Source organism: Sarcophilus harrisii, chromosome 2, assembly GCF_902635505.1.
Source record: "Sarcophilus harrisii chromosome 2, mSarHar1.11, whole genome shotgun sequence".
In the NCBI taxonomy this organism is placed as follows: domain Eukaryota; kingdom Metazoa; phylum Chordata; class Mammalia; order Dasyuromorphia; family Dasyuridae; genus Sarcophilus; species Sarcophilus harrisii.
In genome coordinates, this window is record NC_045427.1 from 520,286,995 (window position 1) to 520,299,859 (window position 12,865).

The 12,865-nt window shown below is 36.1% G+C and overlaps 2 protein-coding genes across 5 annotated transcripts in view; one reads left to right on the forward strand and one right to left on the reverse strand.

Moving 5' to 3' along the window:
- INTS14 (integrator complex subunit 14) overlaps positions 1 to 3,749 on the forward strand; it is a 26,524-nt gene extending 22,775 nt beyond the window's left edge. For all 4 annotated transcript variants that reach the window (XM_031955358.1, XM_031955357.1, XM_003755650.4 and 1 more), the window contains one exon: positions 1,238 to 3,749. In XM_031955358.1, the coding sequence (XP_031811218.1) occupies positions 1,238 to 1,489 (252 nt within the window). In that variant the 3' untranslated portion in view covers positions 1,490 to 3,749. The remainder of the gene's footprint in view (positions 1 to 1,237) is intronic.
- Positions 2,907 to 12,865, reverse strand: part of HACD3 (3-hydroxyacyl-CoA dehydratase 3) — a 26,857-nt gene continuing 16,898 nt past the window's right edge. The window contains exons 7-11 of the mRNA XM_031955359.1: positions 11,143 to 11,270; positions 9,479 to 9,591; positions 6,677 to 6,783; positions 5,506 to 5,637; positions 2,907 to 4,606 (exon numbers count right to left, since the gene is read on the reverse strand). Coding sequence (XP_031811219.1) covers positions 4,530 to 4,606; positions 5,506 to 5,637; positions 6,677 to 6,783; positions 9,479 to 9,591; positions 11,143 to 11,270 — 557 coding nt within the window. The 3' untranslated portion in view covers positions 2,907 to 4,529. The remainder of the gene's footprint in view (positions 4,607 to 5,505; positions 5,638 to 6,676; positions 6,784 to 9,478; positions 9,592 to 11,142; positions 11,271 to 12,865) is intronic.

The following is a 12,865-nucleotide window of genomic DNA, read 5'->3' on the forward strand; positions in this document are numbered from 1 at the left end:
TATTTTGTTAAATTTCTGTCACTGTTTGTTCTGCCAGCCTCCTTTCCCTACCCTCATTGAAACCCCAAACTTTTTAAGTTTTACCAGAATTACTTCACAAAACTACTTGTGAAAAATAATATTTATAAATTGGCCTAGAGATAATATTAGGGTCATTAGAAATAGTAAGATCCAAAGAATGAAATTTTAATGGCCTGTGATTCCATTGTCATTCCAGAATATAAGTGAAATTCATTTAAAGAGCATCACAGAAAAGTCTATTGATGCCATGTCTAAATAGATATGGTTCCCTAATTATGATCTCTCAATTTCAGAACATAATCCAGGTTTTCTGCCTGAGAGTACTCTTGCTGTGCCATACCTCTCATTAGCAAGGCTTTAATGTCTTTGTGCACTCTCAGCTTTGGCTCAGAATTTCCAAATGTGTTATAGTCCAAAACTAGTCTGATGGACAGTTTGATTTTATTTCCATCAGATATTCTATTCATATCACTATTAGGCTTTTTACACTCACCAGCATGTATACAACAAATAAAAAAAAAAAATACTGGCAAATGCATTCTAAAACTTTTGAAAATAGATTTCTTGTGAACATAGATGGACCTTTAAATACTAGCTGTTCTTGTTTTCTCACTACCTATGTGACCATTTCTCAGGCCTCTTTTGCAGGCTCATCATCTATAACACATGAAACCATGGTTTTTTCCTAAAGCACTGTCCTCTGATCCCTCTTCTTTCTCTGTACTCCCCTTTAGTAATCAGTAAATGTTCTTTTTGTGCAGATATTCTCAAAGATCAATTCATCTAGTCCTAATTTCTCCCTTGAGCAGTAGCTCTATATCTCTAGTTGCCTATGAGACATTTCAAGCTGGATATCCTATAGACATCTTAAACTCAACGTGTTCAAAAAAAAAATTAGCACTTCTCTTCCCAAAGTGATAACTATTTCTTTAAAAACAAATGTAATTCCCCTATGCCTCTAATGCACTCCCATCTCATCTCTACCTCATGGAATTCCAGTTTTCCTTCAAAGCTCAATTCAAGCACCACTTAACTGGAAACTTTCTTGATTTCCCAAACTGCTAGAATTCTGCCTCCTAAACTACCTTGCAGCTCACTACTTTGTTATTCTCTTCATATTTATTCTATAAGTGCACATATGTATTTGTCTCCAGTATATAAGTTTCTTTTAATGAAATGACTCATTCCAAAATATTTCATTTGCGTTTTGTTTCAGGAGCTAAACCGTTTACGGAAGGCTGCCCTAGCATTTGGCTTCCTGGATCTCTTGAAAGGAGTAGCTGACATGCTAGAAAGGGAGTGCACCCTTCTCCCTGACACAGCCCACCCTGATGCTGCATTCCAGTTATCCCATGCTGCCAGGCAACTCAAATTGGCCAGTACTGGTACCTCCGATTATGCAGCTTATGATCACAATATTACCCCACTTCAGACAGACTTTTCTGGAAGCAGTACTGAAAGAATGTAAAGTTGGCTTGTTTGGGAAACATTTCCTTTAAAAAAAGAGAGAGATTTTCAAAGTGGGGAGTCAGGAGATGAAAACCTATCTACATTAGGTTGGAATCACTAAGCTGAGTCTAAAGAATCTCCAAAAAAATTCTTAGAAGTAGTTAACTTCTTAGCTTCCATGTTGGAGAGAAGTTGAGTGTCAAAGGCCCTGGCTTCTGAAGGACAGTGGTTGTTTCTGCTATGCAAATTTCCTAGGCAGCTTTGGCTGGGAGTGGAGCTCCCTCTATCCATGAGCAAGTGTATGAAAACTCATCAGTAGGAGCTCTCCCCTCTCTGATCTCTAAAAAGGCATTTACTCTCCTGCTTTAAAAGCCAACCAGCAAAAGGACAAGTTTTCTTTTAACATCTGCACTTGGAATGAACAATTCAGGCAACCAAGAGATTGCCCTTGTTAGAACTTAAACAAAATGGGGATACTGATGATATTGTTTATTTTAAGATGCAGTTTTAAACAATGACCAAATATCTAATACATATAAAATTGATTGGAGCTTTTTTTTTTTTTTTTTTTTTTAAGTTTTAAGGTAAATGAACAATAAAATGCTTGATTTTACAAAACGGCTTCACTTGGAGATTAACATTTCAGATTTTGTTTGTTTTCCAACCTATTAACTGATCAGTATTTAAATCAATCTGCAGGTTTTTAAGAGTGCTAAAATAGCACAGGTTTACAATATGAACCCTGAGTTCCACTTTGGGTTAAACTGCTGGTGCAAAGGATTATTATCTTCTACATCATCTCATAGGCCAAAGCTCAGTCAAAATCGAGTTCTGGCAACAACAAAAAAAATCTAAGGAATAAGTATGAAATTTTTAAGATAAAACTGAATTGAGAATGAGGAGCTCTGCTCAGTTTCTGCTATCACAAACTAGCTAGAACCAAGCAGAAATTCCCATCCTTACTGCACCTCAGCCAATCTATAAAATTGAGAGGACTAGACTTAAGAGGGTTTCTTGAACTTGTCATGGCTCACCTCTCACAATAATGCCTTTAAATGCATAAAATAAAATGTGTAGTAGGAGAAAAAAGGGAACTAACTTTTTTGAAGTTTTCAAAACAAAAATCTTTTAAACCACAATTTAAACCAAAAAGGAACTCTTAGACTAGATAATCTCTATATTCCAGCTATTCCGAAAACTGCCATTCAGAGCCTCTGAAATTGTAGACAAGCGACATTTCCCATGCTTGGCTATCTTTTATAGCTTCCTATGGAAGGGATATTGTGCCCAATATGGGAGAACGTGTTAGATGAAAAAGTTACATGAAAATAAAAGAGTGAATCCACCTGAATCTGCCAGAGAAGTACTCCAAACTGAGGTAAAATCTGATAGTCCTACCTTCAAGATTCTGAATAAAGCGCCACAAAACTCTAAGGTTTTGATTGTAAATGTTTTAATAGAAATCCACCATCTTTTGCCTCCTCAGAGACAATATAATAAGATCCATGACAATCACAAAGAATACAAGTTTTTTTCCTTGAGAGTGCAGGCCACTTGACTGCAAAGCTGAAATTCCTGATTTCATAAGAACTCAAGTTGAAAGAACATGTCAGGAGTCAGTATGAACAAGTTGTGTTGATGATAAGTTGCAGACATGCAAAACATTGTCCTACCAAAGAATAAATTAAAAGGGGAAAATGCCTTCCTTATGCTAATTAGGTATTTGATATCAAGCCAAGATTTCTTTTTCCTAGGCTCACAGCTCCTGTAACTAGAAAGGGTAACTCATTGTGTGAGCCCCAGCAAGAACAATGGCTTCTGTTCCAGGATAGAGATGAAGGATCTATTTATGCCTTGAATGCTTTACTTCAAATGTTTTTTCTAACAGACTTTATACATGGCATACTCAAAATGCAGTGGGGAGAAACCCTATTAATCTTTAAAACAAGTGATCTTTTTTCTTTCAAATTCCTTCTACCCCTGCTAGGATGTTTCCTTCCAGAATCTCTTAGTGACACCAGCTAGCAGACTGCCAAATTCCCAACTTTGTTTTCCCAATTTTGCTACAATGGTAAGTGAAAAAGTCAGTTTAAACTACTAGAATGAAGGCAGCTATGGTCCTCCAAAAAATGCATTTCCCACTATTCTTTTACAAATAGACAACTGATGGATTCTGTGCACTGAGCATAGATAACCCAATATCTTATGTTTGTGCACTGCCTTAAATTTACTTTGTTCATCCTAATGACATGAATTTTAAGAATTATTTAACTTCAGCAGAGATTTGGGAAAAGAAAAAAACAAAAGAGGGTTACTTGCAATTAAGCCACTAGAGAAAAGACAGCAAATGGTTCCAGATTTGATTTCCTGTCATTCTCTCAAACTTTTTACTGTCTATCCAATGCCTACATAATCAAAAGTACAGCAGAGGGTGGCCCACCAGCAGGAAGAGGTAAGACAGGTTCAGTAAAGGTTCTAAGACCACAGAGTCTATCCCCAATATGGCTCAGATAAAAGTGTATCAGTGGCTGGGCCTAAACTGATCAAAAGATTGACCTTGTGGTAACAACAAAAAAACCTAGGACACTCATGCTTTTTTTGGTCTCAGAGCCCCATCTCTATAGCTTCAGTTACCTGTAAGAGAGAGCACCATCTTGCTTTTCCTTACAAGCCATTGTTGAAAGTGAGAAGTCTCAACTAAGAAAATGTACAGCCCAACGTTCTGCCTTGAAGTACTCAGTAGTTGGCTGACTGACAGAAGCAGAGATTGGGGCAAATCCTCCTGCTATCACTAACTACACAGTATAGGCAGGAATTATGTACTGTTCTAAGGATGGTAAAAGTTAGGAGTTGATGTTATTTGGCTGAACATGAGGGTTATAGGTCATGCATGTTCTGTAATGAAGTGGTATAATACGTAGAGGAATGTTACCTGGGGCTGTGGAATCACTGAGAATTAAAATTATTAAACTTTAGAAAAAGCCTTTGTATTGGCATAATGATAAAACCATTAAGAACTGCAGATTATGATTAATCTGGTGAGCCATTTGTTGCTCAGTTTAGTTGGTTTTTCTCTTTTTGGGTCCATAGCGCCGCCTTCGTTGTTTATAAAGGTGACGGAAATTTACAGACAGTCCTAAAATGTAAGTAAGCAAGAATTAGAACTCAGAACATCGGTATTAATGTAATTATAACCACAGTAATTCTGGAAGGTAAAGCTAAAGTATAACCTTGGCTTCTAGCAAAGTGCTTCCCATATCTGTCCCTGAGAAAGGTTTGTTGAATGAAAGCCATTACTCAACACAAATGGTTCTCAAAGAATGAGTGAAAAATGGGGTTATTTTTCACATACACACAAAAATTATGTTACTATGTAGTGGGTCTATTGTTATTTTTAATGATTAGTAAATATTTTTCAAATTGTAATTCCTAATTAAAATATCAATAGGATTCTCAATAATGTTTTAAGAATGTACAAGTGTTGAGAGACCAAAACATTTGAGAACCATTGCTTTAGGCCACTTTTGTGAGGAAAAGGGAATCTTGGAAGTGTCTATGTAAAAGGGAAAGACAGAAAAGAAACTGCACATTGGGTAAATATATAAACTTGCTTGTTGGACTTGTCTCTTACCAAAGAAGATCTAAGAGGCTCAACCAAGAGAAAAAGGTATGAACATCCCTGGTAACATCTTTGCTAGCTACCCAGGACACTTTTGCGTCTTGGTTATTTTTTGGACAATGAGTAACACAATACATGCCAATTTTGAATTAGTGGAATACTGCGGCAATTACTCCAGGTAAAGAGAATATCCTCAACAAGATTATTTAAAAAGCAGTGATCCTTGAAATAGATGTGAAGCACAAAATGGGACCCTAGGAAGTGGGCAATTCTGAGCAAATTAGGGAGCAGATGAGAATTTTTTCCAGCTAGATGGCTTTCTGCAAGTTTCCCCCTTCTAACCACTGTAGCACTCAGAAAAAAAAAGTTTATGAACACTGTTCTGATGATGGTTTACCTGCAAAGCCAATACTTACCTAAAAATAGCATTATAAGATAGATTTGGAGAAAGAATGAAAATTTGACTGTGATGTTCAGCGGATATGGCAATGTAAAGCTGAACTTCCCTGTCTCACTGAATAATGGAATAGACTGGATGATTGAGACAGCTGAAAGCAAAAGACAACTCTTGTCAGAGGCAAAACTAATCTGATGACAAAAACATCTATTTTACCCTGAAAATTCTGATTTTACATTTGTTCAAAATATCCTTCCAAGAGATTTATCTTTCTTCCTTTTTCTAAATCTTCACAGCTCAAATTATTAATACACATTTCAGTGGCCTACAAAATAATTTCTATAGCTGAGCCACCCCTAATGAGTAATAGATGTCCTAGATCTGGAACTAATGGAACTCATCACTTGTGATACAAAGATTTCCAACTTCTACTTTCTACAGCTAGTGCTGGGCAAAGAGCCTTCCTAAAAGAAAGTGAAGTGTTTTTATAAAATGATACCACTATTGCAACCAGACACAAATATACTTCATACATTTCAATATATCTATGCATTAAATTTCATTTAATTTTTTCAACAGGCAAAGCAAGATTATGCCGAACTGAAGATGAAAAAACTGAGCCTAGGAGCTTTAAAGTCTCTCAGCTAGTTCAAGGCAGGCAGGTTTCCTGACAACTAAGAACAGTGCCATGTCAATGCTGCCAACTCTGTGGGTAAGCCACTAAACAAAATCAAGTCAGCAAAAGAATGACTGCAGTCATTTATAAATGAGCCAGTTTCCCCAAATTGTATTTTCAGTTTACTTTGAGGCTTTTTGGCCATAACAACTTCTACTGCCATCATGCAGTTATTTCTGATTGATCACAAAAACAAAATACCAAATTATAATTTTCATTAATTTTCATTTTTTTCTCCTACTGCTTCCATACCTGACAGTGCCCTCATACTAGCCAATCACCATGGCCAAATGGAATGTAGTCTCACTTGAGGATCTAGTTCTAATGCTGAGAAAATTATATTATTATATGATATTGAGCTGATATAATATGATATTGAGCATATCACTTTCATCTCAACTTTTTTGCATCTCAAAAATTAATTGTACTTAACTGGGCTCATGTATAATTGGTAAAGAAAACCCAAAATTCCTAAAAAAAAAAAAAATAATAATAATAATAATAATAATAATACCTTCTGCCAAACATCCCAGAGGATAGCAAGGAATCCAGATGGAGTATCGGATCCATGTGAGTAATTTCCATTCTATGTCAATGCAGGTAAGCATGTAGAATGGATATCTGTTGCAAATAAGAAACCATATATTTTTTAAAAGGCTACTTTATAAAGCCTCAAAAGGCTCATTGTCCCTTTAAAAAGAACAGTCATGCAATCCCAAAAGATTAATGATCAAGCATACTATCTGCCTTTAGAGAAAGATCTGATACTTTTAAAATACAGATTGAAGCATGCTATTTTTCACTCTTATTTTTTCTTTTATTCAAGTCTTGTACAAAATGACTAATCCAGAAATATTTTATGTAATTGCACATGTACAACCTATATGTGATTGAAGACCATTTTAAGGAAAGGGAAGGGGAGAGAGGATACAATTTGGAACTCAAAACTTGAAATAAAAAAAATTTTTTTAAAGTATAGTCATGTCTCGATCATACACACACATGAATTATTATCTATGGAATGATTTTTACCCTGGTTGAGATATTTTCCAACATGTTTTTGGGCCACCTCCCCCAAATTTCAAGAGATAAAAATGTATTTTTCACTAGTCCAAACTAAAAAAGAGTAAATCTGCTTTCTCTAACCCCAACTTGATAGTGAGGATGTTATCTCAATTTTCCTCTATTAACCACTGAATCTTAAAACTAAGGGTCCCTAGAAATTCACTTTGTTTAACTTCTCATCATATAAAGAATCTCTTCAACATCCAGATGGGAATTCTAATCTCATAAATAGGTATAATGATTGGAGGGAGGAAGCACAACTCTACATCATTCTCTCATAAATCAGCCCATTTTATTTTTAGACAGGTGTTTTTGGAAGGTCTTCCAAGATTAAACCAAGCTCAAACTACTTTAGTTCTACAGCTTTACTGATTAAATCTGATCTTCCTTACTACTTCCACTAACATCCTTTCAGATGTTTCACTTTTTCTAGGCTAATTAATCATACTTGAATTTATCCATTCCTTTTATGACTCCTTTTGAGTTCCCTTTCATATCCTGTGCCTATTTGTTAGTATCCCTCTTAAAACCTCAATACAATAGTCTAGTTATATTTATGTTTGGCTGAAAGAGTAGTAGTATTATCTCCCTTGTTTCAGATACTATATTTTTTATCACTAGCCTCGTTTCCTCTGTTGGCAACATCCCACAATAGACTTAAAATTTTATTTGTATTTGTCCACTAGTCCTTTGAAACATAAACTACTATACTGTCAAGTCTCCTATATGCTACGATTTTGAGAGAATTTTTGAACCTAAGTACAATATATAGTTTTATTATTATATTACTAAGTTTTACCTTGTCTGGTCCCATCATTCCATTCTTAAATCTTAATTCTGATTTTGTCAATCAATATATTTGCTACATCACCCAGCTTTGTATTATCTATATATGTTTTTAACATTGCTTTCTCTGACTAATCAAGTAGTGGGAAAAATATCCAAAAGGAAAGTGATGAGGACAGAAGTTTGTAGAATAACAGTACATACTTTTATGAATTTTCACTCCATTCATATGGGTCATTATGAATAATTTTACCAAATACCCTGTTGAAATTCAAACATCCTATATATAAACTCTAGCATTTCTTCTTTCTATCAGTCTAGTCACTTCATATAAGAGATAGCTATATATTGACTACCCATGGAAAAAAGTACTGACATGCAGTGTGAAATTAGCCTCTCATGGGCATGGCAAATAAAAGCCAATAATGCATTGTTCATGTTGTAATTCAGTGAAAAGGAGAAGAGGGAGGTGATGGCAAGGGAGAAAAGAAGAAAGGGAATTTAAGAGAAAAAGTGTGTGGACTAGAAAGAATGTGAATGACCCATGTAAGAGATTTCACCTAGCCTTAGTTAGGTATAAATCCAACATAGCTCACTGCCACCTACAAACAGAACACACTGATAAGGAATCATCACCCCTGATATTTCTGACCATTACCCAAAGAAGTAAGACTACAAGTGCCATTAGCTTCTCTTAAGATACCCTTCCTGGCTAACTCCACAGTAATTCAGCTGCTTAACCCCAGACCCTATCAATCTAATTGGAATTTAAGTGCACTTTTTTGGGAGACATTTATTTTCTTTTTTAGGCTTTCATCCTATTTTTATTGATGCCTTTAATTTTTATTACCCCATTCCTTTCCTTATATATAATTCGCCATTCCCATCTCTGTCAAGGTTTTCTTAGAACAACAAGAATAAAAGAGAAAAGAAATGAGTTCAGAAGAACCAACCATCATCATCATTATCCTATATATAGTATTTACTGTCTGCTAGACACTGCTTAGTGCTTTACTGTTATCTCATTGATCTAGTCTGACAAGATTCTACATCCATAGTTTCCCATCCTTTTGCAATAAATAGAGGGAGATGCATTTTCAACCACAAAGTTGTTTTCTCCCCATATGGGTATTTATACCCCAAAACAGATCATATTAAATCTGCCACTATTTTCACAAGGTATAAGCATGCAAGTGGGATCACCTGAGATCACTGGCCTAAGCAAAATGAGAATGGAATGGGAAGCAGGGAAAAGTCATGTGCTAATCATTCATTCATGCATTCAACAGATACTGGTTATGTATTGATAGGCTTAGCATCTTCCCTTAGCTCCCCCATCCCTTAGCAGCTTCACAGAGAACAGCTCCATCCTGGAAGAACTGCTTTGGGTGAAGGATGGGTTTGTGGGTAGAATTTTAAAAAGAAGTTTATCCCTTTCTGCATCTAATCCCAGAATCCAACATACCTGAATATCTCTATTGTACTCCACAGATAAAATATAAAGAAAACCACAGCTTTGCTTTGCATTTCTTCCAAGCTGCCGATGATGACAAATAAAATGATATTTCTGCCAAAGAACTGTCAAAGAAAAATGGAGTTAAAAAAAAAAAAAACACCTGAACAAACAGAATTCCTCCTTTTCCCCACCTCCATCAAGACCATATGATAGTTTCTATAGCAACAATATAACTCCAGTGGTTAAAAGCAACTGAATGAACTTGAGATTACCCATTTGACTTGTAACTCCAACACCAGAAGTCCAAGTATCTAAGGTAACCTATTGTGATAGAAAGACAACCTTGAGATTCTCCTGCTGGTTGCACTACTACTTATGTATCGCCATCCCCAATTAAATTAAGATACTGACTTCTCCCCTTCCTCAAAAATGATCATGTAGAAATTACCTGTCTAGCTTTATCCAGTCTGTCCCTCTGTCACAGTACCAACTTTTCATAGTACATCTGGCCCCATTGTCCCCAAGTATGAACAACTTCCTTCAATATCACTGTAAAAGTTTTGCTTTAAAAAAATGATGTCCTTCAAAAATGAAGTATCACATCCTATTTATAGTGTTATTGAATATACCAATAATGATTCAGACTTTAAGGCTTACAATGTACTTTCCTCACAAAAAAAGTTGTCTAATACAAATATAATTCCCATTTCTGTGGAAAAGACAGTGGGTAAGGTTCTAATCCAGTGTTATCTAAAACACAGACTTGACCACCATTTGACCTTGGGGACTAAACAGACAGTACATATAAGAAGTGCAAAAGGATGCAGAACAAGCACAACCTTGTCCATAGCTGCCCCTGCAAAAATGGTATTTATAGTCTTTGCATTCAGGTAGCCAGAAAAAAAAAGCAAAATTCATGGCCAGAGGTTGCATATCTCTTGAAGGTGTGTGTGTGTAAGTATGGCAAAAGCAACTGCCAATCTTACTTGAGGGTAGTTGAATTCCAAAAGAAAAGGAAAACATTATTTTTGTTAAGGTGGAATTAAAATGGGGAAACTTCAAACATAGCTTAAAATTACAGAGACTTTCTGGACATTCTGTTTATGGAGCCAAAAACTAGGCCATTTTTTCAGTTCTTTCTCCCTAGGCAAAAAGCATGTACAAAAACTGTACTAAACCTGTACTATGCTGTAATAAACCTCCCTTGAAGCCAGAAATAACCTGACTTCTCAGACACCAAGTAAAGGGAATTCAAGCTCTGGCAGATTATACCAGTTCAGAAAAATTGTGAGCATGGGCCTAGGGACCGGCTGTCATCCAAGGACAAGCTTAACTAACCCTATTCAGTTCTTTAGATGGAGAACAGATGAAATTTTTAAATCAGAGCAACTTATTAAATCATCTATTTGCTAAAGTGTCCAGACATCAAATAGATATAACTCAGACAGATTAAAAACCACAACAGCTGTTCTCTAATTTTTCAGGAGCAAGTTGTCAATCACAGAACATACTCAAGATGGCAAAACTCTATTTTGGAAAATTCCCCAGATATGACTGTCTCCATACTTAGGTAGAACCAACCCTACCCATCTATAAACAGAAAATTATTTTCAAACAGTGCCATTTACATTGAATTCCTTTTCCTACAACCCTTTATTCCACCTGTACCCTACCTGGATCAAAGTAGGAATAACTGGTGACCGAGTGACTCTAAGTAAGGCATTGATGATCTCAACAACCGCCAGCATCTGGCAGAAATACATCATGTCAGCCATAGTATGAAATGTGTCGTAGAATGAATCTATAAGAAAAAAATATCCATTAACAGAAAACTAAATGGGAGAGTTACTGAAAGACTAATTTCTCAAAAGAATACATTCCCTCTATGGAGAGCTTAAGCAGAGGAATATAAAATTCAAGAAACCCAGTTATATTCAAATACATTCCGAAGACATACACTCATGGCAGCCCCCCAAAAGTTCATGGAATTTTTGTCTCCACTCTAGCACAATGTCCATTATGAAGGAAGTAACTGTCCCACAGCATCCTGCCATAGTCAGACTACATCTAGAGCACTATATTTAGCTTTGAGAAAGACTGACTAACTAGACTATATCCAGAGCAACCAGGGGAATGAAGGAATTTGAAAACATTTCCTGTGGGTCAGATGAAGAAACTGGAGATTTAAAAAATATATCACATCAATCATGGAAGTAGAACAGAGAAGACTTAGGGAGGACATGATCTTGAGCTTCATATATTTGAAAGATTGCTATGTGGAAGAGGGATTATGGCTTGTTTTGCTTGGCCTCACAGGGTATAATAAGGAAAGAATAATAATGCATTGTTAGAGGAACTATGTTCCTGCCATTCTGAAAAACAATTTGGAATTATGCCCTAAAAGTTATACACCCTCTGATCCAGCAATACCACTTTAGGTCTACACAACAAAGACTTAAAAAAGAAAAGAAAAGAAAATGATATATGAATAAAAGGTAGCAGTTTGGTTTACAACAGCAAAGAAATGAAAACTCAGGTGGTATTCATAAATTGTGATATGACTAAAGTTATGATGATACTGATATAAACTCCCCTTGATCTTTGGGAGAGAAGGGTTGGAGGCCCTGTGTCCCCTTTAATCTTTGGAGGAAGGGTGGTTCTGGGTCTCAAACCCTCTCAGCCTCTGGGAGGGGCCACCCTCCTGTTCATAGGGAAAACCTCCAGATAGTAATCTATTCACAATTGTCGATCTTGGCCAGGGACATAATCACCACCCTCTACTGAAAGGTCCCCAGCTCTGGGCCAAAAGAATCCAATAAAAAGCGGTGCACCCTGACCTTTGCAAATAATCCTAATAGGATTTTGCCTGCTGATGAAGATATTTTCTCTTCTCAGCGTAATAAACCCATTTTTTGCCACTAACCTCACGCCTGCATTCACTAGGGTTTGCAAATTCTTTCTCAAGGCCTGCAACCCATTGCTGTTAGGGGATCTCTCAACTCTTATTTCTCACATCTCAACAATATGTACATGAACGTGATAGAACACTATTGTGCAGTAAGAAATGATGAAGGGGACAATTTCAAAAAAACCTGGGAAGATATATGTGAACTGAAGCAATGTGAAGTGTGTAGAAGCAGGAGAACAATCCACACAGTGACAAAGATAATCTATTATAAAAGAGACAAACTCTGATTAAAACAATGACCTACCACAGTTCCAAAGACTCATGATGACACATACCACCTACCTCCAGAAAGAAAACCGACAGACTCAAGAGGGCTGGTGTAAATATTTTTTCCTTGCATTTTTTCTTAAAACTATGGCTAATGTAGAAATTTGTTTTGCATGACTATGTATTTGTAAGAGATTTTGTTTTTCTTGCCTTCTCATTGA